Source organism: Trichechus manatus, unplaced genomic scaffold (genome assembly GCF_000243295.1).
Source record: "Trichechus manatus latirostris isolate Lorelei unplaced genomic scaffold, TriManLat1.0 scaffold00003, whole genome shotgun sequence".
Taxonomy (NCBI): domain Eukaryota; kingdom Metazoa; phylum Chordata; class Mammalia; order Sirenia; family Trichechidae; genus Trichechus; species Trichechus manatus.
The window spans coordinates 36,376,547-36,404,197 of NW_004443939.1; the positions used below are offsets into that span (position 1 = coordinate 36,376,547).

At 43.2% G+C, this 27,651-nt stretch overlaps 1 protein-coding gene across 1 annotated transcript; it reads left to right on the forward strand.

The window, feature by feature from the left end:
• Positions 1-1,900: 1,900 nt before the first annotated feature.
• On the forward strand, positions 1,901-4,727 carry CCN1 (cellular communication network factor 1). Its single transcript, XM_004369119.2, has 5 exons — positions 1,901-2,095; positions 2,406-2,619; positions 2,971-3,327; positions 3,453-3,664; positions 3,781-4,727. The coding sequence occupies exons 1-5, from the start codon at positions 2,033-2,035 to the stop codon at positions 4,081-4,083; spliced, it is 1,149 nt and encodes a 382-aa protein (XP_004369176.1). The 5' UTR covers positions 1,901-2,032; the 3' UTR covers positions 4,084-4,727.
• The last annotated feature ends 22,924 nt before the right edge of the window (positions 4,728-27,651 follow it).

Here is a 27,651-nt window from a genome sequence, read left to right on the forward strand (position 1 = left end):
ACCTCCTCCCACCCAGTACTGCTCCTACTCCCCCCCACCCCTCATTAGGAAGGAAACAATAATGAAACTCTAAGGCGGAGGGCGGGCGTTTTTCTAAATAAAAATTGACAAATTGGCCTGGGTCTGGTGTAGGGCCCAGACTTTCCTTAACTTTATTTACATAACACCTGACAGTCCATTGTCTTTAAAAGTAAGTCCTCTCTCAAAACCTTTTCCAGCTGAGCCTTAGAGATCCTCCTCCTTCCTCTTGGACGAAAAGAACACTTTTGAATGAATGAAATTTAACCCTTTCCCGCAACAGTGCTCCTCATTGGAGAGTGTTTTCATTCCAATAGCTTCTCATTGTGTTTACCAGAGTCTTTCACAAAAAGTCAGCCCTGAAGGCCTTCTTAAGCAAGACTGCTAAATTATGAAGGCTGAACAGCCCTATACCTTAAAAAGGATGAGTAATTCTCCTAGAGCATATATAAAACGGAGTCTGGAATAATTACTTGTGTACTTTTTTTATTAAAATTATGTAAAAAGATAGTTTTTGAAATTTTGAGAGATATTTATCAATCACACTAACGATATTGGTGATGTTCAAATAAACTGGCTTGAAGGGGATCTTCTGAATGTGTTGCAGATAGAATACGACATTAAAATCTGCTAACATCTTCAGGGAACATTAGATTCCAAATCTCTCTGTACTTGGAGAGAAGAGCTTTGCAATTCACTTACAATGGGAGGCTTCCAAGTGGTCCGAAGGAAAGAAGTTTAAAACCCCACAAAAATTAAGGGATCTGCTTTTTCCAGGGATACATTTGGAACAACGGTGCTGTGATCTGGTTTGGCCTTGCAGTATATGAAGGTGATTTCGGATCGAATCACTCCACTGTGGTCCCCTCCGCCTCAGGCTGGGTGCTTAGTTAGCAGTGCCATTGCCCGCGGAGGGAGGGTGGAAGGGCTTACCCAGCCTCTCGCATCCGCAAGGAAGTACAAGTCAGCCTCCCGGAGAGCTCCCAGGGTTCGTTTCCTCTCCGACTTCCAACCCAGGCAGTGGGCTGGAACTAATGTGGGAACCTCCAAAAACAAACAAGTACAACATACCAAAGGGGGGGAGGGGCGGTGGGGGAAGACCTCTGCCTGGGAAGTTGCCAGACGATGGGGGAAGCTGATTTCCCCCCCTTCTCATTCATAAATGCGGGTATTAATTTGCAATACACTAAACTTGGCTAATAAACAGCATGCAAAGCTTTGGGACTTGATCCCAATGTGCTTCCTTGTAGTCCACAAGTAGATTCCTGGGTCGGCGACACACTCCCCCTCCGCGCTCAGCTCTCTCAGTAGATAACTTGACTCTCACCTTCGCTGTAAAGAAGCAAACAGCTCGCTGTCTTCCCGGGTGAAGGTTTCCGAGGCTGCCCGCTCAACTCGGCATCACCAAACAAAACGACTTTTGTTCCTCCCTCTCAGGTCCTCTCACCCTCCCAGGCCGGGCGAAGTTCTGAGCTATTCTCCTTCGTCCCCCACGATCCTTCCACCACATCACCATCACCACTCATTTTAGAAAAGAAAAAAAAAAAAAGCCCTCCCCAATACAAGTCGTTATTCAAAGTGGAAAAAAAGGACTGTTTTCTTGACGGATCCGGGACAAAAAAAAAAAAAGGTGCAACAGAGCCAGGGGAGGTGCTTGGCAGCAGCCCGCGCCAACCAGCATTCCTGAGATGTTTGAGAATTCTGGAACGCGCAGACAGCGCCGACGTCACTGCAACACGCGGCGCCGCCGCCGGCCCTTAAAAAGGGCGGGCTCCGGGAGCCTGGGCAGAACGCTAGCGAGAGCGCCCCCGAGCTGCTTGTGCGCCTCCTTGAGAAGGACACCGGCCCGCCTTCCAGACCTCCATCCCGCTGACCAGCCCGAGCCTCCTTGTCCCCCCGGACCGCCTAGCGCACTGTCTCGCACCGACCCAGCCGCGCCGGGCCCGGCCGCTGCTCACCAGTGTGTTGGCGTCTTTGCTGCCGCGCTCGCCTCGGACTTCTCCTTCGCGCCACAATGAACTCCCACACGGCCAGGACGCTCGCCGTCACCGTCATCCTTCTCCACTTGACCAAGCTGGTGAGTTGGATTATTTTTGCCACCGCGTCCGCCTCCGCTCTGCCAGTTCCTTACCCTTTTCCAGATTGCCCACGGGAGGAAAAGCTAAACTAAAAAGTTAGGGGCACTTTCGTGTAGCTATTGCTTTGAGCCCCCCCGAAGACGTGTCGGAGGCCTCTTGGTATGCGCAGCCGCCCGGGGTGACCGGGCTGCACGGGATCAGAGACTCTCCGCCGTCAGGGTCGGAGGCTCCCGGTCCCTTCCCTGAGCAACCGCGGGGTCCCTCTTGTGCACCGCACCAAGTCTCACGCTCTTCTTCTTCCCCCTCCAGGCTCTCACCACCTGCCCCGCCGCCTGCCACTGCCCCCTGGAGGCGCCCAAGTGCGCCCCGGGAGTCGGGCTGGTCCGGGACGGCTGCGGTTGCTGTAAGGTCTGCGCCAAGCAGCTCAACGAGGACTGTAGCAAAACGCAGCCTTGCGACCACACCAAGGGGCTGGAATGCAATTTCGGCGCCAGCTCTACCGCTCTGAAGGGGATCTGCAGAGGTAAGATGCTTGTGGTTTGGCCCCTTTAAAAAAATAATAGTCCCCGTAGTCCAGAAGTTTAGTAATTTTGAGACCATGTATGGTGATGCTTTGTTGTTGGTAGCTTGGCAGAAAGGCACATGATTTCAGCAGTCTGGAATGCAATTCACTGTGTCTGGGCCCAACGAAAAGCGCATACGGAAAAGTGATTCCTGACTAACTTATTGTTCTGGTCTGGAGTCTCCGGGGAATTATAGAGAACTTTACCATAAATTGAATTTAACAGAGCAGAAAATATGTGTGAGTTTCAGGCCGTGGTTCAGAATCTTAACTTTATCCACTTTTCCCTTTCTCTTTTGGTGATCTTTGCAGCTCAGTCAGAGGGCAGGCCCTGTGAATATAACTCCAGAATCTACCAGAACGGGGAAAGCTTCCAGCCCAACTGTAAACATCAGTGCACATGTATCGATGGTGCGGTGGGCTGCATTCCTTTGTGTCCCCAGGAATTATCTCTCCCCAACTTGGGCTGCCCCAACCCCCGGCTGGTAAAAGTTACTGGGCAGTGCTGTGAGGAGTGGGTCTGTGATGAGGATGGTGCCAAGGACCCCATGGACGACAGGGATAGCCTCCTCAGCAAGGGGCTGGGATTGGATGCCTCAGAGGTGGAGTTAACACGGAACAATGAATTAATTGCAATTGGAAAAGGCGGCTCCCTGAAGCGACTCCCTGGTAAGTAGAGACTGAGCCTGTCGTAAGACCTTGTGCTGAAGCTAGTTTGAAACTTTGTAGAAAAGAGTACTTAAGAATGTGTTGGTGTGCCTCTGAGGATTCTTCCCTCTTGTTTCTTGCTCTAGTTTTTGGACTGGAACCTCACATCCTATACAACCCTTCTTTACATGGCCAGAAATGTATCGTTCAAACAACTTCATGGTCCCAGTGCTCAAAGACCTGTGGAACTGGTATCTCCACACGAGTTACCAATGACAACCCTGAATGCCGCCTGGCTAAAGAAACCCGGATCTGTGAAGTGCGACCTTGTGGACAGCCAGTGTACAGCAGTCTGAAAGTAGGTTCCTTTGGTGACTGTAGGCTGTCCCTCAGCAGGTGGTTGGGGGATGTGAACCTCTCTTTCAAGAACTAGAAATATTGTTCCTAACTTTTCTTCTCCTGTCTTTCTTACAGAAGGGCAAGAAATGCAGCAAGACCAAGAAATCACCCGAACCAGTCAAATTTACTTATGCTGGATGTTCGAGTGTGAAGAAATACCGGCCCAAGTACTGTGGTTCCTGTGTAGATGGCCGATGCTGTACACCGCAGCAGACCAGGACTGTGAAGATGCGATTCCACTGTGAAGATGGGGAGATGTTTTCCAAGAACGTCATGATGATCCAGTCCTGCAGATGCAACTACAACTGCCCGCATGCCAGTGAGGCAGCCTTTCCTTTCTACAGGCTGTTCAATGACATTCACAAATTTAGGGACTAAATGCTACCTGGGCTTCCAGTGCAAGGGTGGACAAATAAGGGAGAACAATGTCAGAATCACAGACATGGGTGGGGGTGGTGGGGGTGCAGGGACTCTATTGTAGAGGGAATGCATTGCTCATTCTTGAGTAGTACCAAGGTATTTTGAAACTGCCATGTGTGCTGGGGCAGATGGACACTAATGCAGTTGCGATTTGAGAATACTTTGCTTCATAGTATTGGAGCACATGTTACTGCTTCATTTTGGAGCTTGTGGTGTTGATGACGTTCTGTTTTCTGTTTGTAAATTATTTGGTAAGCATATTTTTCTCTAGACTTTTTATCCTTTCAGTTCTACAATTGTAAAAGATAATAAGATTAGACAGTTAAAGCCTTAGACTTTTGACAGAAGTAAATTGGAGAGCGTTCCATCCCTTCCTGAGGTGACACTCTGTGAGTGTCTGTGAGTGGCAGCTATCTGCACTCTAAACTGCAAACAGAAATCAGGTGTTTTAAGACTGAATGTTTTTATTTATCAAAATGTAGCTTTTTTGGGGGGGGAGAAATGTAATACTGGAATAATTTGTAAATGATTTTAATTTTATATTCAGTGAAAAGAATTTATTTATGGAATTAATCATTTAATAAAGAAATATTTACCTAATATCAGAGTGTATGCCATTCAGTGTTTTTTAGAAACAGTCCAAAAATCATTGGGAACAATCTAGCTCATACATTCATTCATTCAGACAAGATTTGTTTGTGCCAGAAGTGTTTCAGGTACTTGGGATATAGCAGTGAACTAGCTACAAAAATTGGACAATGATTTTTATTTCATCAGTAGAGAAAAATCTTTGCATGTAAAGTAATCAGTTTAAAAAACATGTATTGAATACCAGGAGCCCTGGTGCCGAGGTGATTAAGAGCCACGGCTGCTAACCAAAAGGTTAGCAGTTTGAATCCACCAGCTGTTCCTTGGAAACCCTGTGGAGCAGTTCCACTCTGTCCTATAGGATCACTATGAATTGGAGTCTACTTGATGGCAATGGGTTTGGTTTGAGTTTTGCTATTGAATACCGGGCATTGAACTAAACACTGTGGATATACACAAGGAAGAATCTGAAGCTCAATTTGTGATTTAAAATAATGATTTATTTTCCTAAGAGTTCAAAGCCTAAGTGTTTCCGTCACACAATCACTTTATGAGGTAGGTATAGTAGGTTCATTTATCATTTAAATCAGGTTATTGTGCAGGTCACTTCAGTAGAGGAGAGAAACGCTTTGATAAAAAGTATATAATCCAGGCTGCCCACATCTAAATCCATGGACAAGATAGAGTACGGTTGGATAACATTATCAAAGGTCACTTGTTTATAACCTTATGTTTTCCAATATTGTTCCTAAAAATTAATAGAACTACTTAAAATTCACTGTTGCCTAGAATCAAAGTAAGAATCTTGGAGTCTATTCGAGTTAGTTTTCACTAAATGAGTTTGAAGCAATGATTTGTGTTAATCCTAATAAGCCTGTGATTAAGTAAACATGCTGTTAAATGCAAAGGAATGCAAGGAATTTCAAGTACTTTTCCAACCAAATGAAGACCAACTATCCCATTCCCCTTTCTTTTTATAACATGCATTATATTCATGGCAGGAGCCCCGGTGCTGCAACAGTTAAGCGCTCGGCTGCCAACAGAAAAGTTGACAGTTTAAACTCACGCAGCAGTTCTGAGGGAGAAAGAGCTGACCATCTGCCTCTGTAGAGATTACAGCCAAGAAATCCCTATGGGGCAGTTCTACTCTGTCACACGGGGGCCCATATGAGTCAGAATTGACAGCACCAAACAACAGACAACATACTAATGGAGGAGGGAGCAGTTAGGTAGAGTTGGCTATCCAGAAGGTCAAAGGCTAGGTGCAGAGCATTCCTAAAGAAAACGATGTAAATCATTGGTTCAGGAGAAGTTGAGAAGGCTGCATTAATGTTTGTGAAAATGTTGGTAGCCTGTTTTAGAAGAATCTGTATCTTTAGAAAGCGCTGACAATAAACATTTTACAGAGAGTTTTCCTTTCATCGTCCCTCTTGGCTCCTGTTCAAATCCATAGTGAAATATTTCAGTCTGCACTTGGTTAAGAGAGTACTTAAATTTTTAGGTAATAAGAGAAAGTGCTTTAAAAGGCAGGGGTGAGGGGGTTGTAGCTCGTGGGGTCCTGCTAGGGTAATTTTTCAAAAGAGTTTAATATTGATGTTTTAATGAAGATTTACAGAAAAGCACTGCATGAGCATCTGTTTTAAAGCCCTATTGAAATGCGTAAAGGTTAACATAAATGTGATGGTAAAACCCATGATTTTGACAATATCTTACCTGAGATATTACAACTTTGTGCCTTCTGAGTAGTCAGTTTTTCTTGCCTGAGGCATTCAACATTTAAGGTATTTGGGAATTAAAAACACCACCTGGCCCAGTCTTGGATGCTGTTAAACTTGTCAGTGCAATTATAACGTGAAATATAATAAAGGTGTAAGGTTTTTGAGGTGCAATCTTGTTAAATAGACATCTAAATCCACAGGTAAGATTTACACATTCCCAGGCACCAATCCTGAGGGTATTGCCATTCAACACTAGAGTCTAACAAATTACTTCTTATATAGAGATCAAGAAGTAATACTTCATAGATCCTTCAAGTGTGTGGGAAGGTAATATTTGTCCAAATAAGCTCAAATGTGAGCCAGCCCTTGCATGGGAAAACACTGGATCTTTGGGGCATTAATGTTATCCTAGTAAATACAAAGCGGGCGATGCACAAGTGCTGGTTCTAGTTACAATAAGAGTGTTCAATTAGTAAGAAAAGATCAGTAAAAGCAAATTATGTCCACTTTATGTACCTATAAGGCGCCCTGGTGGAGCAAAGATTAAGTGCTTGGCTGCTAACCAAAAGGTTGGCGGTTCAAATCCACCCAGTGGTTCTGCAGGAAAAAGACCTGGTGATCTGCTTCCATAAAGACTACAGCCTAGAAAACCTTATGGGGCAGTCACATGGGGTCGGTATGAGTCAAAAATCAACTCGACAGCACCTAACAACAACAACATGTGGTTATAGAAAAAAACAAAAGAAATCAAAAGTAGTTAAGAATGAAATTATGGGATTTAGGACATAACAAATTTTATCCAGGTCTGGAGTGGAGCAATACCCACTTCAAATATTGAGATAATAAAAACAAATGCATCTGCATGTATAATGTTTATATGTCTTCCTTTTATTTTATATATATGTATATATCCATACATAGTAAAGACCTTGTGCTGTTCTTCCCTTTCCAATCCAAAAGACCCTGGTGGTCTTGAGTTGTATTTTGGTAGAGATTTAAGAACTGAGAGTTATAGGGTGACCTCAGAATCTTAGGAATTTAGTGAATTTTAAGAAATAGTCTATGGGACATTTAGCAGCACAGTACGTCTCACTGTGATGATTTTTCAAATGAAGGCATGTGCCATCCATTCCCCCCGAAGAGATGTGATTGAGTCAAAATTAGCAAGGCATGTTTTAGACTTATTTTTCTAGTAGAAGGGATAGATTTGACTTGTCCACACTCCCTTCTCCCTACCTCCTGGCACTATTTGAAAGTCACTTGGGCAGTAGCAAGGGTCCAGTATGTACATCATACAGAACAAAGCTAAGTTCTGGGCAGAGTGGCAGATGATGCAGCGGAAAGAATCTCAGACTGTAATTAAGAGACACGTCTTTTAGCACAAGCTCTGCCATTAATTTGCTGGGTGACTTTGGGCAAGTTCCTGGATTGTTCTCTCCTATGTTAAGATGGGGCATTAACTCCCAGCATTTTTGTCACTGAAAAACCCCTTATTTATAGAATCTCTTTCGTGCATTGGCTCCTAAATCTTAAAAACTTTGTATTCTCCAGAACTGAATGTCTGACGTGAAACCTGCTCAGGTCTTTCTATGGGCAAATGCACTCATTTTCATGTAGCCTTTGGGAATGTAATGTTGCTAGACTCTCTTTACTCTTTAGAGAACCGCTTTACAGGACATGGAGATTCCTGAAGCTCTCTCACAGTCTAAAGGTCCATACGTTCATCTCCTCTATTGCCCTGATGACTGGGCCTCCTTAACTCCATATCTTAACCAATCCATGCTTCAAAAGAAAGCACATTTTAAAGCGTGATAGTGATGTATGTGTCCTATGAATAGAACAGATTTATTTATGACTTCATATATTCATGTAATTTTATAAAGTGCAATTCAATTCAACATGTACACAGACAAATTTGTTAGGCTTTACAGTTCTCATAGATTCTGTTTGTATGTTCTTCTGAATCCACGTCTTTCTCATCTCCTTTGCCATCATCCAAATCTCAGCCACCATCACTTGTTGCCTGAATTGCTGGGGTGGTCTCCTCGCTTGTGGCATATTGTATTTTCCAAAGGTGACTGAACAACATAATATCTCCCATCCATATGCCCTTCTGCAATATGCCTTTGCTGCTCCACCGTCAGTGTTGTGTGCCGTTGTATCAATTCCAACTCATAGCAACCCTATGTAACAGAGTAGAACTGCCTCACAGGGTTTCCTAGGCTGTAAACATTACAGGAGCAGATCGTCAGGTCTTTTCTTCCACAGAGTGGCTGGTAGGTTCAAACCTCTGATCGCCCTCTTAACCATTGTGCCACCAGGGCTCCATCAATAGGTAGGTCTATTTCTCCACCCTCTTTGACTGCTTTGGCCAATGAATATGGAGGAAGTGATGTGGTGCCACTTCCCAGCATAGGCTGGGAGCTCTTACTTCCTTTCTCTTGGAAACTAGCTTCCATGTAAGAAGTACAATTACTGTGAAAAGCCTAAGCCACATGGAGAGGTCTTAGAGAGAGAGAGAGAGATGCCATGTAGAGAAAGAGAAAGGTCAAAGAGCACAATGTGTGGAAAAACCATATTGGAAGGGATCTTCCAGCCCCAGCTGCCTCAGCTGACGTCTCGTGGTTCAGAGATGAACTGCCTAGTTGAGTCCTTACCAGATTCCTGACCCACAAAATAGTGAGCAAAGTAATATGGCTGTTGTAAGGCACTAAGTTTTGGAGGTGGTTTGATACACAGGAACAGATAACCAAAACATCATTGGTTGCCATTCTTGCCCTCCAACAATCCATTCTCACAGAACCCAATCTCTCACAGGAGCCAGAGTGATTCTTTAAAAATGTAAATCAGAGCGTGTCAATTCTTTGTTTAAAAGGCTCCAACAGCCTCCTATTGCTCTTGGGATAAGATTCAACTCCTTACCCTACACACAAGGTCCTGGACCTTGACTCCTTACCATTCTCCCTCACTCACTGTACTCCCACTTGTTTTTTCCTCTTCCTTGAAAAAGGCAAGTAAGTTCCCCTTTTAGGGCCTTAGTACTAACTGTTCCTCTGCCTCAAACACCCCTTGGCCAGATCTAAGTGTTTCCTTTTAAAGCAGGTCTCTGCTTAAGTGCTACCTTCTCAGAGAGAACTTCCCTGAACACCCAGTCTAAAGTAGTTCATCACATCAAGCAGTTTTATTTTCATCCCGGTACTTAGCACTACCTAATATTTTCTTGTTTATTTATTATGTCTCCCACTTCTAGAATAACCTCTATGAGAGCAGAAATTTTTGTCTGTCTTTTTTTACCACTGTAAGAATGCCACTTGACACTGTGCCTGGCATAAAGTAGGAACACATTAAAAATTCATAAACACTGTCTTAAGCTGAAGTTAAATTAGAAGGCAGCCACTCCCTCACAGGCACATTGTCTTTCTTCTACGTCACCTTGGGTTTTCCCCTCACCTGTTAGTCATTCATTTTATCTTTCATTGATACGTCTAGTCAATAGATACCTGTCTAGCACTACTATATTCCAGGCACAGTGATAGGAAGTAGTTGATGAAGAAGCATGATTCCTTTACTTTGTGGTAGGGAAGATATATACATATGCAAAGATAAGTTAGGATTAGGTTCAGCTGCAAGTAACAGAAAACCCAAATAACAATGGCTTGAGGAACATAGAAATTTATTTCTTGCTCATGTGAAACTCCAGGTAGGCAGTACAGGGCTGACACAGTGCCCTCAGGTTTCAGGGAGAAAGGCTCTTGCTATCTTGTTGCTTCACCATGCCCCGCCTCCATTCCCTAGTTCACCTCACAGCTCATAGTCTCACCTAGCTGCAAGAGAGGCTAGGAAATGTAGTTTTTATCCTGTGTTGGCATGTACTCAGCTAAAAATCAGAGATCCTGCTATTACAGACGGGAGAACAGATATTGGAGGTTTGTACTGTTCATAGCAACCAAGGACTTAAGTATAACCATGATTGTGAGGATGGCGCAGGACCAGGCAGTGTTTCGTTCTGTCATACACAGAGTCGCTATGAGTTGGAACTGACTCAAGAGCACCTAACGACAACAACAACTGTATATAGCAGTCTGCACCACACAGCCAATAATATACTGTAATAATATAATAAGGAACAGAGGAGGGTTGAAAAAAAGTTACCAACTACCTGGGGCAGGGATCAAAGAGGGCTTGCTGGAGGAATTGTCACCTCAGCTGGGTTTTGAAAGATAAATGGGTTAGAAAGTATTCAAAAGACCTGGTGCTTAAGCAAAAAATTTTTTAAATAACCATTGATACCTTCCCTGTCTCAGTCATAAAGAGAAATCAAAGGCATCTATACCACCTGTGTTTGAAGTTTTGAGGGCCATCTTGGAGAGGGTATATGTGTAGGGGGGCTTCTTTGGAGGAAGAAATGCTTCTCTACTTTCTAAATTCTACTCTCTAAAGTGAGCAGAGTTAGAAAGAGCAAAAGTTCTGTTTGTCACAACTAAGATTCCCCTAGGCCTATTATTATGATCATGCATGTGTAAGGAGGGGTTCCAGCACTTATTTTGCATTGATCAGAATCAGAGGTACCTCAAGAAGTTTCTTAGGCCACTGACCCCAAGTTCTATACAGAACCAGCAGTATCTACCCACTCCTTAGTTGGGATGTCTGTGAGATAGGAGAGTGGACAGAAATCCTTGTAAAAGCTCTAGGGAAGGGCCTTTTCCAAATCTGCATGGATCTAGTAAGACATGGTCATTGCTTGCACACAACCCCAAGACAGACAAGTAGTGCTCCTTCCTCTGGTCCTTCATGCAAACCCCCATGATAGCACTGACGACACCACACTGTGACTGGCTGTTTGTTTCCCCACTGGATTTCAAACTCCTTGAAGAGCTTGTCAATCAGTGAGTGAACACCAACTTAGATTTAAAGGCACTTGAGCGCTATCTTCCAACATCTCCAGCTCTTCATAGAGAAGTGAGAGCAAGTTTGTTCTATATTGTCCCAGGACAGAGGTCCCAAGCTGGTGGCTTGGGTAGGATCTGGCCAACAGACATGTTTTGTTCAGCCTGCACAGGGTTTATAAAAACTGGAATTTAATGCCAATATTTGAAAACTGGGGGAGATACCAGAAAAAAAGTTCTGGCTTCTTTTGAAAAATCCATAGATCTGGCAACAGTGGATTGTTTCTACAAAGCAGCAACTGGTGGGAGCCGAGCCGCAGCTTCCCCGTTTAGAGTGGGGGCTCTGCAGTTCACAAGCACAGAGATTGATGGGGAACAGATGTGCATGTGGGGGCTGTTGAGGGGCAGCAAGAAATGATCTTTAAAAACCCAGATTCCTTTTGACAACATTATGCTGAGTGAAGTAAGTCAATCACAGAAGTACAAACATTGTATGATCTCATTAATATGCAGTATCTTAATAGGCAAACGTATAGAGAGCAGAGTCTAATAATGGTTACCAGGGTCAATGTTTTGGGGAAGGGGTCATTGTTTAGGAAACACTGAGTTTCTGTTTATGGTGATGGAAAATTTGGTGATGATTGCACAACATGGTTGATATAACTGGTGTCACTGAATTGTACACATGAAGAATGTTGAATTGGCAAATGCTGTGTTGTGTATATTTTTACAATAATAAAAAAAAAATCCAGCTTCTTTCTGGACAAGGCACTACCAAGAACGCCTCTTTTACTAGGAAAGTACTTAGAGCAATAATCTTAGGCATGGAAACACTGTGTTTTAAAAGAATAGAATTGAGGCCACTTTATTCGTTTCAAATTGCTGTGCGGCTGTAAACGTGTCCCCACCCCAGCTCATTTCTATGATTCCAGTCTGGGTATTTTTGTGGAGAAGTGTACCTATTCCATTTATAATACCACGTCACATTTTCCAGCAGGCACCAGATAAGTTCATCAAAGATATATACTGCATCCTGAACCTCCTCTGAATTTAACCATCTATTTTTATAGTAACCAAAAGCCTTCCTAAGGGAACTGCTACAGATAGCCCAGGGGCTTGCTCTAATTTTTTTTTTTTTAATAACTCCAAGTCTTCTCTTTAAGTGCTGTCAAGTAAATAATATCCATTTTTTAGAAGTGTTCAATGATCTCCAGAGAGACTGGGCTCTTTGCCTAAGTTACAGATAGTTACCCGGTAGCAGAATGGAAGGTAAAACTCAAAGGACTTATTCTCCAAGCTTATCCCTGAGAGAATTTTGGGCAAAGGAAGGCACTTGGGTTACAGGGAGTTCTGGCTACGAAACAGGTTTTTGGTATCAATGTGGCTCCTGGGAAGACTTCCGCAAATGAGTTTCCTATAAATGAGTCAGCATTGTCAGCACCCCATACCAAGGGTGACACCTTTCTGATTCAACTTGGTAAAAATGTGGATCTTGTGTGAAGGGGACTTGCTAATTAAAGTAAAGAAGCTCGTCTGTGGTGAGAGTTTAAACTCTAAGCAAAACTTTCAGAGATGTTCCTCATGTTCTAATGAGTTTGTTCTTGGAAAGGGGCCCAAGTCTTTACTTGATCCCTTGCGTTCAGAATAATACTTGACAATTTTTAAATGTTGCCTTTAATATTTTTTCACCTTAACAAGGAAAGCATACTTATACCAATTCAACATTATTAGAAATTCAGAATCTCAAAAATGACGGCCCTAGTAAACACTCCCTCATACACATACACACGTGTTCATACTCACACACACTCTCTCTCTCCCTCACACACACACAGAGTCACTGTTAAGCACATAGTATTTATTCTTACAGATTTTCAGGTGTGCCTAAACCAGCACTTATTAATATTATTATTCTTATATTTAAAAAAAAGGATTAGCTATACATACAGTTTTACATTTACTATACCTTGGATGTCATTTAATGTTGATACATATAGCTCTCCTTCAATCTTTGTGATAGTTTCATAAAATTTCATGTTATGATTGATGTGTCATAAGTCATTTAAATACTTGGTGTGGCAGATACTGTTGAATGCTCACCCAACAGCCATCCCCCTGCTCCCTTGATTCCTTGCTAGCAGAGCCCCAATTTTGTTCAGGTGTTTCCTCTCCCACACGCCCAGGGAAAGCAATCCCCTGTCTCTACCAGGGTTTTGAACTGGTTCATTTTGGTTTAAGCCCCTGCTGAGAATTTCCATTTCTAACAAGTTCCCAGATGATGTTAATGCTGCTGGTTAGGGACCAATTCTGAGAATCACAAGCAGATGCCAAACCAAAAAGCCAAACCCATTGCTGTGGAGTCAAGTCCGACTCATAGCGACCCTATAGGACAGAGTAGAACTGCCCCATAGGGTTTCCGGGGCTATAAATCTTTACAGAAGCTGTCACATCTTTCTCCCGAAGAGCGCGGCTAGTGGTATGGAACAGTCGAACTTTCACTTAGCAGCCGAGCATTTTAACTGCTGTACCACCAAGGCTCCTTACTAGTAGAGCAGTGGTTTTCAAATTTTATTATGCATAAGAACCACCTGGGGATCTTATTAAAATGTAGATTCTGATTTAGTATATCTGGAGTGGAAATACAAATTCTCAGCAGGGGTTCAAACCACAATGAACTAGTTCGAAGCCCTGGTCTCTACCCTAACCCCAGGGACTGCATGCTTTGTGACTGGTTTAAGCCAGCATGATGGTCTCATTTCCTTGTCAATGATTGGTACTGGCATGTGAACTAATCTGGATCAAAGATAAGCAGAAATCTTGGGTTGGGGAGGTGTTGGCAGTCTGAGAAAGATTTCCCTTGATAATAAAAAGACACCATGGGCAGTCACAAAAGGACGAATATTGTATGATCTCATTTATATGAAATAACTAGAATAGACAAGTGTATAGAGACCTAAGTTTATTGGTAGGGGTGGGTGGGAGGAAGGAAGAAAGGGGGACACCTTATTAAGGTGATCAAAAAATTTGGGAACAGGTAATAATGATCGCTACACACATGATAAGCACAATTAATGGCACCGAATTGCACATGTTAAGAATGTTGAAATGGCAAATGTTTTGTTACATATATATTTACGACAATAAAGAGAAAAAGAGAGAGAGACCACAGGACAAAGTGCCTTTCTTCTTTGCTGGACATCACCTCTCTTGAGCTCAGGCATCACTGACATATTGAGAACTGTGGAACAGAAACGTGGAAAGTCCCTGAATTGATTACTGAGCTGCTGAATTATCCAACCCTGGACCCGCCTGACAGCCAGACTTCTTGTTTGATGTGATAATAAACCCTTTATTGTTTATGCTATTTTAGTTAGACCTACTGTTACTTGCAGCTAAAATCCTGATATACTTGATCTTTACTGATGTCTACAGACTTTATATATAACCCAGTGCAAGCCACTTTCAAAGGAGAAGAAAGTACTTCTAGATGTGAATGAATAAACTAACAAATATATATATATAGACAGGAATATAATTCTTTCATTCATTTACTAACATTTACTGGGTATGTATTACATGACAGGCCAAAGACCAGCCAGACATAGGTGACAAATCAAGAAATAATGAGACATGACCCTTGCCTCAAAGATATCACAGTTAGCAGAAATAGCCATGTAAAGAAGTAATTCTGGTGCACTGTAACAGAGCCAGAGTACCTAGTAATATGAGAGCACAGAAGGCAGTCAGGAAAAACTTCACAAATGATGAAACACTTGAATTGGGTCTTGAAGGATGAATAGGAGTTTGCTATCTGGAGTTACCTCCAAAATTGGAAAACACTGAGGTATTTGAAATTGGGGGCACTCAAAGTCAGCAAATCACTTTTCCTCAGGCAAGACCCGAGCAGTAACAGCCATTTTGCACCTTGGCTTTTATGGCAGTAAGAGGAACAGCAGCTTTTAGCAAGGACCAGTGGGAAACTTGCTCTGCTGATGGGAGCTGGTCTGTCCCTTCCACACCTTGGAAATTCTCCACCACCATAGTAATAAGCGCTGCCAGCCTGCAGAGGATGAATTAGCACTGCCCACAGCATATATGAGCTGTTGTGAGCCATTGCACCAAACCATCAGATGTGAGCGGTTATCACAAAAGCAGTCTGCTGCTCCCACACAACAGCTACAATATGACAGGTCGGTCTCAGCCTGACAGGATGCAGCCTAGGCCTGACTCGCTGTGGGTCATCCGAGGCAGCCCCAGTGACTACTTGGATACAGTGGCAAAGGCAAAAAGCCCAGAAAAAGACAGCCTGGCTGACTTGGTTACTGCCACTTGATGCTCTTGCGTTTGTGCCCAGATTCCCACAGGAAGCCAACACCTTAATGGCTTCCGGTTTCTCCTGGAGTAATGCTCATGTTTACCACTAGCTGTGTGAAGCTTTCTTGTCCAAGACTGTGAAGCCTGCAGAAATGTGACATGTAAACAAAAGGTCGGAGAGGCAACTCCACGCTCACTCCTTAAACCTCACCTATTCTTCCCGGGGAGTCCCTGGGTGGTGCAAAAGGTTAAAGTGCACAATGCTAACTGAAAGACTGGAGGTTTGAGTCCATCCAGAGGCACCTCGGAAGAAAGGCCTGATGATCTACCTTTGAAAAATCAACCACTGAAAACCCTATGGAGCACAGTTCTACTCTGACACAGAACTATCGTCACTGCGTTCACAACCAAAGGGAATGTCAAGAAAAGGCATAACTAAACAGTCAATTGTCTTTACACTCTCTACAAGTAAGAATTATAAGGTAATTCATATTTTTCATGTGTATATCAATGATAACTGAATTAGAGGATTTGGATACTTTTATTACATCAACACACTTGGCTTAAAGCATTCCATGTATCTGCTCTGCGCTCTTTATCCCCCCTGTCACCCTAAGCATATCTGCCCAGAAGCTGGACGTTCTCTTTCTGCCCTCCTAAGTTAGAGGTCAGGTCACTTGGAAACACAATCATTTAAATAAATAGAACATGGCAACAGTTCAGCATCAGCAACAGGACCCACTGCTTTTTCAGGTGAGGAATGGTGAAGCCAAAAAAAGAAAGGGAAGAAATCCCCTGTAACATTAGACAGACTGTAAGAAACTGGTCTGAATTTTGGCCAGGAACCCAAGATTAGCAGTCACATTGCACTTTTTTTGTAATAAACTTTTAGCCTTAATAACAGAAATTCACACATTTAACATATATGTACATCTGTATCTATCTGCACACCCACACGCACACAACACACACGCATAGTTGTTGTTTATATTTCTGTTATAGGCCAGGCCCTGTGCTGGAGCCTGGGAGGTGCAGTTGATCAAGGACTTGCCAGCTTGGAGCCAGAGAATCAACACCAGTCTCATCACAGCACAGCCCTGAAGGACTGCTACCCAGACCTGCTCCTGCTGCTTTGCTCCTCTGGTTTTCTCATGGCCAGAATGGAAGGGAATCCAGGCTTGACCACCATCACTACCTGCTCCCAAAATGAGGGGCAGGAGAGGTGGGGTGAGGCCATTCCACCCAGCTTCCCTGGGTAACGATAGAAAGGGATAGTATTTCAAGCTTAAGATACACATTCTCTACAAAGGGAAACCATGAGGTGTGTTCACACAGGGGGAAGGGGGACAATTTTATCCTTCAAACATCAAACACCACTTTGAGTCCTGTGGCATTAAACCATTACTTAGCACTTCCATATGCCCTAATTCACCTGTCTAAGACACTGATGAATGTAGGACACACCAGCATTTTACATACCACTAAGAAAAACCTAGCCAATTAAAGTATGATACATCATCTATAGTAAGATGCATTCCAAGATCAGATCTGTTATAGGGTAAAAATTATATACTTCCCAGAATCAGTGAAATATGGTGAGCTTGTCTCTCCCACTAGACTGTGAGTTCCAAAAGGGCAGGGAACATACATTATAGTCTTCTATACTTTTTAAAAAATTGATTACCTTAATCATGTTGTACAACAATCACCTGTATTTGTTGCCAAATTTGCCATCATCATTAACAAATACTCAATGCTTCCTAAACAGTCTTCTGTACTTTGCTGTGCCTATCATAATGTCATATACATAGAAAGAACATAATAAATACTCCTGAATGAATGAATGAGTGAATAGAATACTACTACTCGTTGCCATCGGTCAAGTTGATACCGACTCATAGAGACCCTATGGGACAGAGTAGAACTGCCCCACGGGATTTCCAAGGAGCAGCTGGTGGATTTGAACTGCCAACCTTTTGGTTAGCAGCTGAGCTCTTAACCACTATGCCAAATCCTATATTCTCCCTACAAGTACCCTGATTAATCAATCAGCCAGGAATTAAGAAGGGTGGGTGTGCAGCCCCGCATTCAGGTAGAGAGGGAAAGTCCAGGGTAGGCGAGCTTCTTCCAGTTGCACCCAACATTGGAAACAGCCAGACTCACTGAGCCCCAGCTGAGCCTGGACAGATGGGAAGGGAGCACCCCAAACCACAGTTCCCCAGTTCTCAGAGCAGCTCAAGGCCTGTTCACCTTAAGGCCTAGTCAACAAGTTGCTGGTCAGACTCGCTGAGACGCCAGGCTCCCTGGGGACCTATTTATGTTTCTCCTGAAAACCAGTGTGTAATATCAAACCGTTGAAAAATAAAATCAAATGAAACTATGGGAGCTTGCTATTTAGAGGAACCTACTGGTGAGTTCTCTCGTAAAGTCTATAACCACCCCCAGATTTATCTGTTTTATTACTTTGGATTTTTGCATATCGTGTTCCCTTAGAGCAAGGCACACCCTTATATTGAGTTTCCCCACAGTAGAGTCTTTGTGCTGGGTCAATGGCTTGAAGGTTTTTTGCCATGACTGGCCTCTCCCTGGGGGGTTCCTGGTTCACCTAGGCCCCAGTTAGGCCAACTCCCTTCCCCAGGAGCCAGGGTTTCCATGTTGTGGGGGGAGCAAATGGAAACCACATTTTTTCTTTTGTTTTGTTTTGTTTCTTACTTTAGAATGAAATTATTTCTCATCAGAGTTGCATTCTAACTCTAGAGACCTGGACCATAGCCATAATACAGGTAAATACCCTGCACAGAACAGAGCATAAGTGGGCACGTCACACGTGCACGAAGGGTCAGGGAGGGTGCCTCATGCATTCAACCCATGTGTCTTGAGCATCTATGACATTCCAGATTCTGTACTACCTTTTTTTTTTGTGGGGGGAGGGTAAAGAGATAAACACGATAGCTTCTGGTCTTGAGGAACTCCAGTCTAGCTACAGTAATCTGAGCTGCATGGTACAACGGAGTCTGAGGCTGGTTCATCCTGAGACAGCTGGGGAAGGTTATACATGGAATGGAGGTTGGGTCTTTGGTGGAAAAAAGGAAGAAAGGGCAACTCAGGTAGTAAGGACAGCATGTGCGTAAGAGCATGCTCACCCAGGGAATGCGCCATCTGAGGGCCCTCTGCTGTGCTCCCTTGTATTCCCACCCAGAGCACGTGGCAGTGGGGTGAAAGGCTTCCCATGATGGGCCCATAATTGCAAAGTCTCCAGGAAATCCTGAACTTGGCCCCTCATATCTCCTGTTTCTCACAAACCTATGAACATGCAGTCTTCTTTGTAATCCTGGCTTTGCTGGTGCTACAGGAACCAACTGACAGGAAATAGGGCCCAACCCACCGAACAGGCCTTCTCCGCAATAGTTTTGCAGTCCAGAGGGTGAGAGAAACAGGAGAGAGCCTGACACTCTGATGATGGTTCTGGGACAGGGCTGTAATTGCTGTTGTTAGCTGCTGTGCAGTCAACCTCCAATTCATGGTGACCCCGTGCACAATGGAATGAAACACTGCCAGGTCCGATGCCGTCTCCATACTCAGTTGGGGATTGAACCGTTGTGATCCATAGAGTTTTTTCTGGTTAATTTTCAGGAATAGATTGCTAGGCCTTGTTCAGCATCATAGCAACACACAAGTGTCCACTGACATATGGGTGGTGGCTGCACTTGAGGTGCATTGGCTGTCAATTGAACTCAAGTCTCCCATATAGAAGAAGAGAATTCTACCAGTGAACCACCCATGTCTCTGAAATGCCAGATGACTTTTCTCTACATGCTTACTGCTGTTCTCTGGTCCTTCCTAAACTGTCACATGCTGACAAAATCTGCACACTCATATTTGCCTGACCTGCTCCTCTAAGTCTGCCTCCAGGGCCTGATAAATAATCCCTGGGAAATACAAGTTCTTGTGACCCCCTCCAAAGTGGTGAGAGATGTCAGAGGCAGCTGTTAATCTATCTCTCTGAGGCTTGATTTCTCATGTCCCTAGTCTTTGGGCTCAGTCTCCTTGGCTAACTTCTTAAGGCCAGTGCTGGGGCCCTGTCATCATCGGGGGGGCAATTCTTCCACTAAATTGGAGGCCATGCCAATTTTCATTTCTTAATACTATTTAATACTGTTTCATTTCTTAATACTATTAGTCAGTACAGGGATGATAGAACTTCAGGGATAAATCATGGGATCTTACACTTGTGAGTGAACTACGGGTTTCCTGGCTCCACCTACTGCCAGGGCTTCTTTCCCACCTGCTTGGCAAGTAGTGACCCAGGCCTTTCTCACTGGACAGAGATGGTGCCTGCTCTGCCTCTTTCTGCAGCTCATGCTCAAGAGGTATTGGCCATTCTTCTGAAAATTAATTTGAAATCTGTCTCTCTATATTTTTCAGTAACTGCTTCGGTTCTCCAGGCACTCCTTAGAATGAATTTAATGCTCTTCTGTATGTTGTATGTAAGCCCTCGAAATTATATGCCCACTCCTACCTGAACTCTGAACTTTTCTTTCTTCTTTTTTTTTCCCGGGATAAACATTCCCAGTGGCTGCAATTATTCCTTATATGATCTGATTTTCAGGCCTGTCATTTCCCTGATTGCTTCCTTCCAGATACTCTTCAGTTTGTCAAGGTTACTCTAAAAATGGAATATTGGTGGGTAACAGAATCCTTTGGATGTTCCCTGACTGTCAACTCCAGAAAGTCTATCAGCTCCCTTAAGGATCCTAGTGTACTTTTATTTACACATCTGCCTTCCCTATTGAAACATGAGCACTTACTCTCTTGGTCTCCCCAGCCCCCAACAACTACAGACTTAAATTTCAGGATCCATGAGACAACTTAGTATAGGGGAACTAGGTCTTAACTTCCTTGGTATCGCCAGCACCCAGCACAAAGCCTGGTAATCAGTAGGCACTCAATAATTACGGTCAAGCACCAAGTCATTTATTTAATGAAAGCAGGCTAATGACACATTGCATTTGGTTTCTTAACAATACGTTACGGTTCATGGTTAATTGAATTCTCACGGTCTATATCATATAACCTTCTGTAAGAAGAATCTCCCACTTATACTTGTATTGTTGGCTTTCCTTAATGTAAATTTAGGACTTGGTATTGGTACTTTGGACATGTTACCAGGAGGGACCAGTGCCTGAGAAGGACATCATGCTTGGTAAGGTAGAGGGTCAGAAAAAGAGAAAAAGACCCTCAACAAGATGGATTGACACAGTGGCTGCAAAAATGGGTTCAAGCATAGCAATGATTGTAAGGATGGAGCAGGACTGGGCAAGTGTTTCACTCTGTTGTACATAGGTTCACTATGAGTGGGAACTGACTCGATGGTACCTAACAACACAATAACAACATTTATGTAACAAACTCTTACAAAATTTGGTGGCTTAAATCAACAATCTCTAATTTGTCACAATTCTGTTGGGTGGTGAGGTTCAGCTGGATGGTTCTTCTGTTCCATGCATGAATTTACTCACTTAGCTAGATGTTTAGCTGGAACTGGAAAGTCCAAGATGGCCTTATATCTTCCAGCTCTCTCTTCTTGTGGCTTCTCATTATTCTGTATCCTATCTTGCATTTCTTTACAGCTGGCGTGTTCCAGAAGGATAAGCCCCAGTGTGAAAGTACTTACTAAGCCTCCGATTGCATCACATTTATGAACACCTCATTGGTCAAAGCAAGTGTTATGATTAAACCTAGAAGCAATGTGGGAAGGAAGTACATGTGGGCATGGATACCAGGAGGTGTGGTTCGTTGGTGGCCACCAATGCTCCAGTTTACCACAATGTTTATCCTTATTAAATTTTGTTATGTCTTTAAGAGAGAGTACTTTTTTCTCATGCCTTTATAAAACTCAGAGCCCTGGTGGTGCAGTGGTTAAGAGCTATGGCTGCAAACCAAAAGGCCAGCAGTTGGAATCCACCAGCTGCTCCTTAGAAACTCTATGGGGCAGTTCTACTCTGTCCAATAGGGTTGCTATAAGTCAGAATCGATTCGAAAGCAACGGGTTTGGTTTTTTGGGTTTTACAAAATTCAAATTTTTCTGTGTATAGACAAGCCTGATGATAATGATGATAACGGATAATTTATTATCTACTGTGTGCCAGTTTTTCTTTATATGTTTACAATTCATGTAAAAATTCCAAGGACAGAATTATTACTTTTTAGAGATAAGGAAAGTGAGGTTCAGAGAATCTCAGTTAAGGTGCTCAAAATCTCACAATTAGTTAAGGGCAGGATTTCACTTAGGTCTGTTTGATTCCAAAGCATGTGTTTTTTCCATGGCACCATGCTGTCTCTCAGATTCCGAAAATTAAGTCTGCACTTTTAACTCAAAGAAACATATATTTCCCTGAGAACCAGTGTTTTTTTAATTCTAGTAGGGAAGCTTGGGAAGTCAGAAAATGCAAAAGAACTTTTCTTTCTCTAGAGTTCTTTAAATGTTTAAATTACATTTTGTCCTAGGGTGTTTTGATTTGTTTTGTCTTTTATAGCTAATTCCCTCAAGTAGTGAAGGAGCTCTAAAGTGTTGATCATACAGTAGGGCTTGGATGTTTAATATCTGAATGAAGGTTCTGATAAGACTTTACATACATAGCTATAAGGCAGGGTTCCCATACAAAAAAGCCAGTTTTGAACTTGAAGCCAATTTTTATCCATACTGTCTGAATTGCCAGGCTAATTGGCCTCCAAACAGAGAACTATGCTTTCTTCTTTATCTACTCTGGTAAATTATTAAAGGGCTCTTCTGCCCAGGGGGGAGATCATTAACCACCTGGGAGGTTACAGAGGCATCTGGCAGGTGCAGAAAGGTGAGCCAGGGTAGCTCTGGTAAGGATGGCAGGATGAGCTTCCACAGGCAGCTTCCACTGGTTGGCCAGAATGAGGGAAAGGCGCCAGTGGGCAAGAATGGAGGCACAGATGTGATGTGGGGAGGAGGGACTCCTCAATCCAGCCTGCAAACAGACTTCAAACTCACTAGGTAATAAAAATCTCATTTGCCTGATTGAATATGTGCCATATGTTTATTGCCAACAGGACCTTCTTCCTCTTGGATCATGGAACTCCTGGATGACTGCCCTGTCACCTGTGGAAGAAGAGGCTGAGGCAAGTCCCAGAATGATTAATGGAGAAATGTTTGTGTAGATGACACAGGAGAGCAGAAGTGGGTGGGAGACATAGAATCCCAGCTAAGCTCTTCATGTCACAGAAGAGAATATGAGGTGTGAAGGGTTATGTGACATGGTCAAGGGCACCAACTTTATTAGTGTCAGAGATGGGACTAGAACCCACATCTCCCACCTACAGGGCAGGACTATTCCCTCAGCATTGGTGCTGTTGTCAGCCTCAATAGCTTCAATGAATGTATTTGGCAGACAGCTGAAAGCACTTTTCTCTACAAGTCTGGACACCAAACTCGTTGCCATCATGTTGATTTCGACTCATAGTGAAACAAAAGGACAGAGTAGAACGGCCCCACAGGGTTTCCAAGGCTGTAAATCTTTACAGAAGCAGACTATCACACCTCTCTCCTATGGAGCAGCTTGTGGGTTTGAACCGCTGACCCTTCCAGTTAGCAGCCCAGTACTTAACCACTGCACCACCAGGGCTCCTGTCAAGAGACCAGGGGTTCTAAATCTTTGCTGCTAGACCAGTAACTCACACTCAGTTAGTTTCTTTTCTTCGTTCTGCCCTTTATTCTTTGTTGCGTTTGGAAAGTGCTGCTGCTATTGGAGGATTAAAGCACCTGAGAACATACCCGTGAATCTCTCTCAGCTTTTCCATTTACAATCTGGGCCCAAAGTGCAATCTTTCACTCCGTCATTGCTCAAGGATCTTGGAAGAATTCCTGAGGTAACATGTGGTTCATCCTGAGTGAGAATCACTCTCCACAACTCACCCCTTGTGGTGTCAGAACGCAGTGGGTGCAGCCTGTGGTTTGCTTTGGCCCCACAACAAACATACATGAGAAATCACATTGACTTAATGAATGATATTTTTAATTTATAGATGGCTGTGCATCATGTTAACCATGAGGTTAAACTTGGTGAAGAAAGGAATGTATGGAGGTACAAACAAGACAGAAAGATTTGTCCATGATTATTTGAAATTATTTAGTGGATGTGGGTCTACCACTCACTAAGACCCGTGCCCATGATTGGGGGTACACATCTGACAGGTCCCTACACGTCAGGAGGTCATCATCTGTGGGAGAGGTAGATCAAATCATTTTCATTCATGAGGAATTTGAGGCATGAGAGGTTATATGGCATGGCCAAGGCAAGAGACAAAACTAGAACCCACATCTTCCACCCCCTAGAACAGACTTTTTCCTCAACCTCGGCACTGTTGCTAATCTCAATAGATTTAACGGGTATATTGGACAGACATGTTGGGGCCAGGAGTTTGGGGGGATAGAGGTGAGTGCAAAGCCCTATGGAGCCCAGACCACAGTGCCTCTGCTTCTGCCTGGAGCAGTCAGAGGAGGGTGAGACTTGGAGGATGAGTGGGCTTTATAAGCTGGCAGGGACTTAGGGAAAGGCATTCGAAGCAGAAGAAACTGCCAAGCACCAAAAAGCAATATGTCACTTTAGGCCATTGTGGGCCATTCTGGCGGTGATCTCCTTCAACCCCACACACTACCCACAGGAATCAGGTCCAGAAGTATGGGTAGACTGCCTGTCCTCACTTTCTACCTTGTGGGGGGCCTCCCAAGAACATTCGGAGAGCACTGCCTTAGGTTCTTATTGTCTGAGGTCACCAAGCCTCCTGAAAGTATTTCAGGAATGTGAAGGCCTGACTCACTCTCTTCCTTGAGTTCACAGTCTGAAGTTCATAAAACCGCTTTCCCCTTTAGTCATTCTTATTCAAACATCAGCCCACATGCCTCACAGATGGAGCTGGCTGGAGGAATCTGGGGACACATTTTTTTGCTCAGGATGTGAAAGCAGATGAGGAGTTAAGGAGATCAAGGGGAGATCACTCACCAGGAACTGGGCCGCTTTGGCAGAGCTGTCTCAATGCACAGACAATGGCTGGCTTGCTCAGAGCACAGATATTGCTGGCAGAAAGGAAGAGCTGTGGAACTGATTCTCTCCGTGCTTCACTTTCCACATCAGTATACGCGGGGAAATAACCATACCTACTTCAGAAAATTGTGAGGAGGATTAAATGAGCTAACCCATGTAAAGTACTTAGAATACTGCCTGACACATAAGAAGCATTCAGTAAATACCCGTTGTCTATTATTATTATTGCTCATAGTTGGCGAAGACTGAGTTTTCTAAACATCAAGTGTTGGGGGGAAAGAGGAAGTCTTCGTGGAATAAGATTGCATGGGATAAACCTGAAAGGAATGTGTGGAATTATCTGGATGGGGAGGATTTAGGATATAGCAGCCCACACAATGGGAAGGGGCAAGCCAATGCCTGGAAGAGAAGAAACCCAACTGTCACATCTGGCCAGATGCCAGAAACATAGTTTCAACTAAAATATTTCTTCCAGGTTGGAAACAGTTATCAAAATGTCCAGGGAACAAACAAAGGGAGGCAGGAAAGACATTTGGAGTGTGAACTGGGTATACAAATAGCTTGGTTCAAGGTTCCAAATTGGTGTTAATCACCTTGTTTCTCCTGCTTCCATACAGGCAATGGGGTTATCAGTAAGACAGGCCAAGAACAGACAAGATGCTCTGTTTTCCTTCCTTCTGAATCTAGCTCACTTTAGCAGATTGATAATGCCTGGGGCTTCCAAATCAAACCCCCCATTCACACTCCATCTTGTCTTGGAGCCAGTTGTAAGACCTGTCCTAGAAAACATCATCGGTTGTCTTGATTCAAAGATAAGAATTATATGACAGAATACACGTAAAAAGCTTCAAACAGTCCTTGGACCATAAGTGCTTAAGAAATACTATAATAATAATAACACCACCACTACCCCCATTGCTGGAATTCTATGTAGACAAGGTGAAGCTTTCTCTGCCTTTCAGAACACGCTACAGGGAAATTCTCATCCCTCCCCAACTTAGACAAGGTACTGAGGACCTTGATATTGAGATACAGAGAAGTAAAGCCTTCGGAATTTGTTCTGCCAGCACAGGGCTTTAAATTTCTTCATTTTACCTCTGCCTCTCTCAGAGTCCAACAACCGTTTTCCCATTCCTACTCCAGCTGGAAAGGCTGAGCACCTGCCTCTGTGTGTGTCTGTATTTGCAGTGGCCACAAAGTAAGAATCCTACATGAATTTGAAAAGCCTTAAAAAAAAAAAAAAAGTAAAAATAGTCCTAGTAAAAGCTCAGGGCTTTCACTAAACGGAACTGGATGAAACTGTTACCAGCTCAAAGAAAAAGATGGCTAAATAGACAAGAGAAGGGAAAGTTTGTCCTACTTTCAGACCAATGAGCAGATATAAACTGCATTGCTCTCACTGGAGAGTTGACACAAGGTGATTCTTTAAAGAAGGAAAGGTTATTAGATTCCTTGTGATTAATCATTAAAATTCCTCAATTTTTTATTAACCAGCTTTTTTCCCTAATAATAAAATATGTGCTTGTGGTAAATAATTCAAACAGTATAGAAGGGAGTGGGGTAAAAAGGGAAATCTCTTTCTCTACTCCACACCCTCCTCCCCACATCTTCCTGAGTTCCAATCCCCAGAGGAAACCAGTATTAACAGTTTCTTCTCCACCTGTCTAGAATTTTCTATGTATATTCTGACCTCTTCTCATACTACTCTCCCTCTCACTTACCCACCATAAGCCTTCCAACTTGGATTCTTGGAGCATGGTACTTCCTCTGCTTGAAGTAGCTGGGTCCTTCAGTATTTTGCCTGGATGTCACTTCTTCATGAAAGAACCCTCTTTTTAAATAGGAATCCCCTCTCTCACCATTACCCACCCCTGTCACCCCGTGCTCACCACTGTCCACCCAACCTTTAGCACAATGTCTGGCACACAGAAGGCATTCCATAAATATATGATGGATGCACAAGTGAGAATACATATATATTCTTTCCACAAAATATAAATGGGATGGTACTATACATTGAATTCTGCAATTTGCTTTTACTACATATAATATAAATGATAATAATAATTAACATTTCTTAAGGGCTTATTTTCCAAGAACTGTTCTAAGCTTTTTACATGTATTTTCTCATTTAATTCTTACAACAACCCTATGAGGGGGGTACTAATACTATCCCACTGTACAGGTGGGGAAACAAAGAAATGGAGACACAGGGAGCTTAAATAACTTCCTAAAGTCACACAGCTTGCAAGTGGTAGAACCAGCACACATAAATCTACCTCAATCTTAGAATGGCTATTTAGCTGTAATTTATATTTTAATGAAAAATTTTATTAAATAAAATATTCAAGCACATGGTACAAATTCAAAAGACAAAATGGCATAAAGTGAAAATCAAACTCTTTTCCTACTTCTGCGTCCAGGCCCCCCTGCCCCGGAGGCAGACACTTTTACCCATACCCACCCAGAGATGATTTATGCATATACAGTTATATGTTATGTACATTCTTCTTTTACATAAATAATAGCATATTATAAATACTGTTCTATTTCTTGTTTTCACCACTTAACTATATACGTTGAAGATAGTTCCATGTAAGTGTGCACAGAATTGCCTTTCGGTAACCTATTTTTCTAACTGAAATATAGTTTACATATATTTCAGAAATGTGCATAGATCATAAGTGTACAGCTGGATAAATTTTACAAACTGAACACACCCATGTAACCATCACTCAGATCAAGAAAGAGGACGCTAGGACACTACCCACATTACCAGTTCTCCAGAAGTCCTTCTCATGCTCCTTTCTAGACACTGCCCATCCCCTTGGCTGTCCCTGGGTGGCACAAATGGTTAAGCACTCTGCTCCTCATTGAAAGGTTGGCGGTTCAAATCTACACAGAGGTGCCTCGGGAAAAAGGCCTGGCAATCTGCTTCTGAAAGGTCAC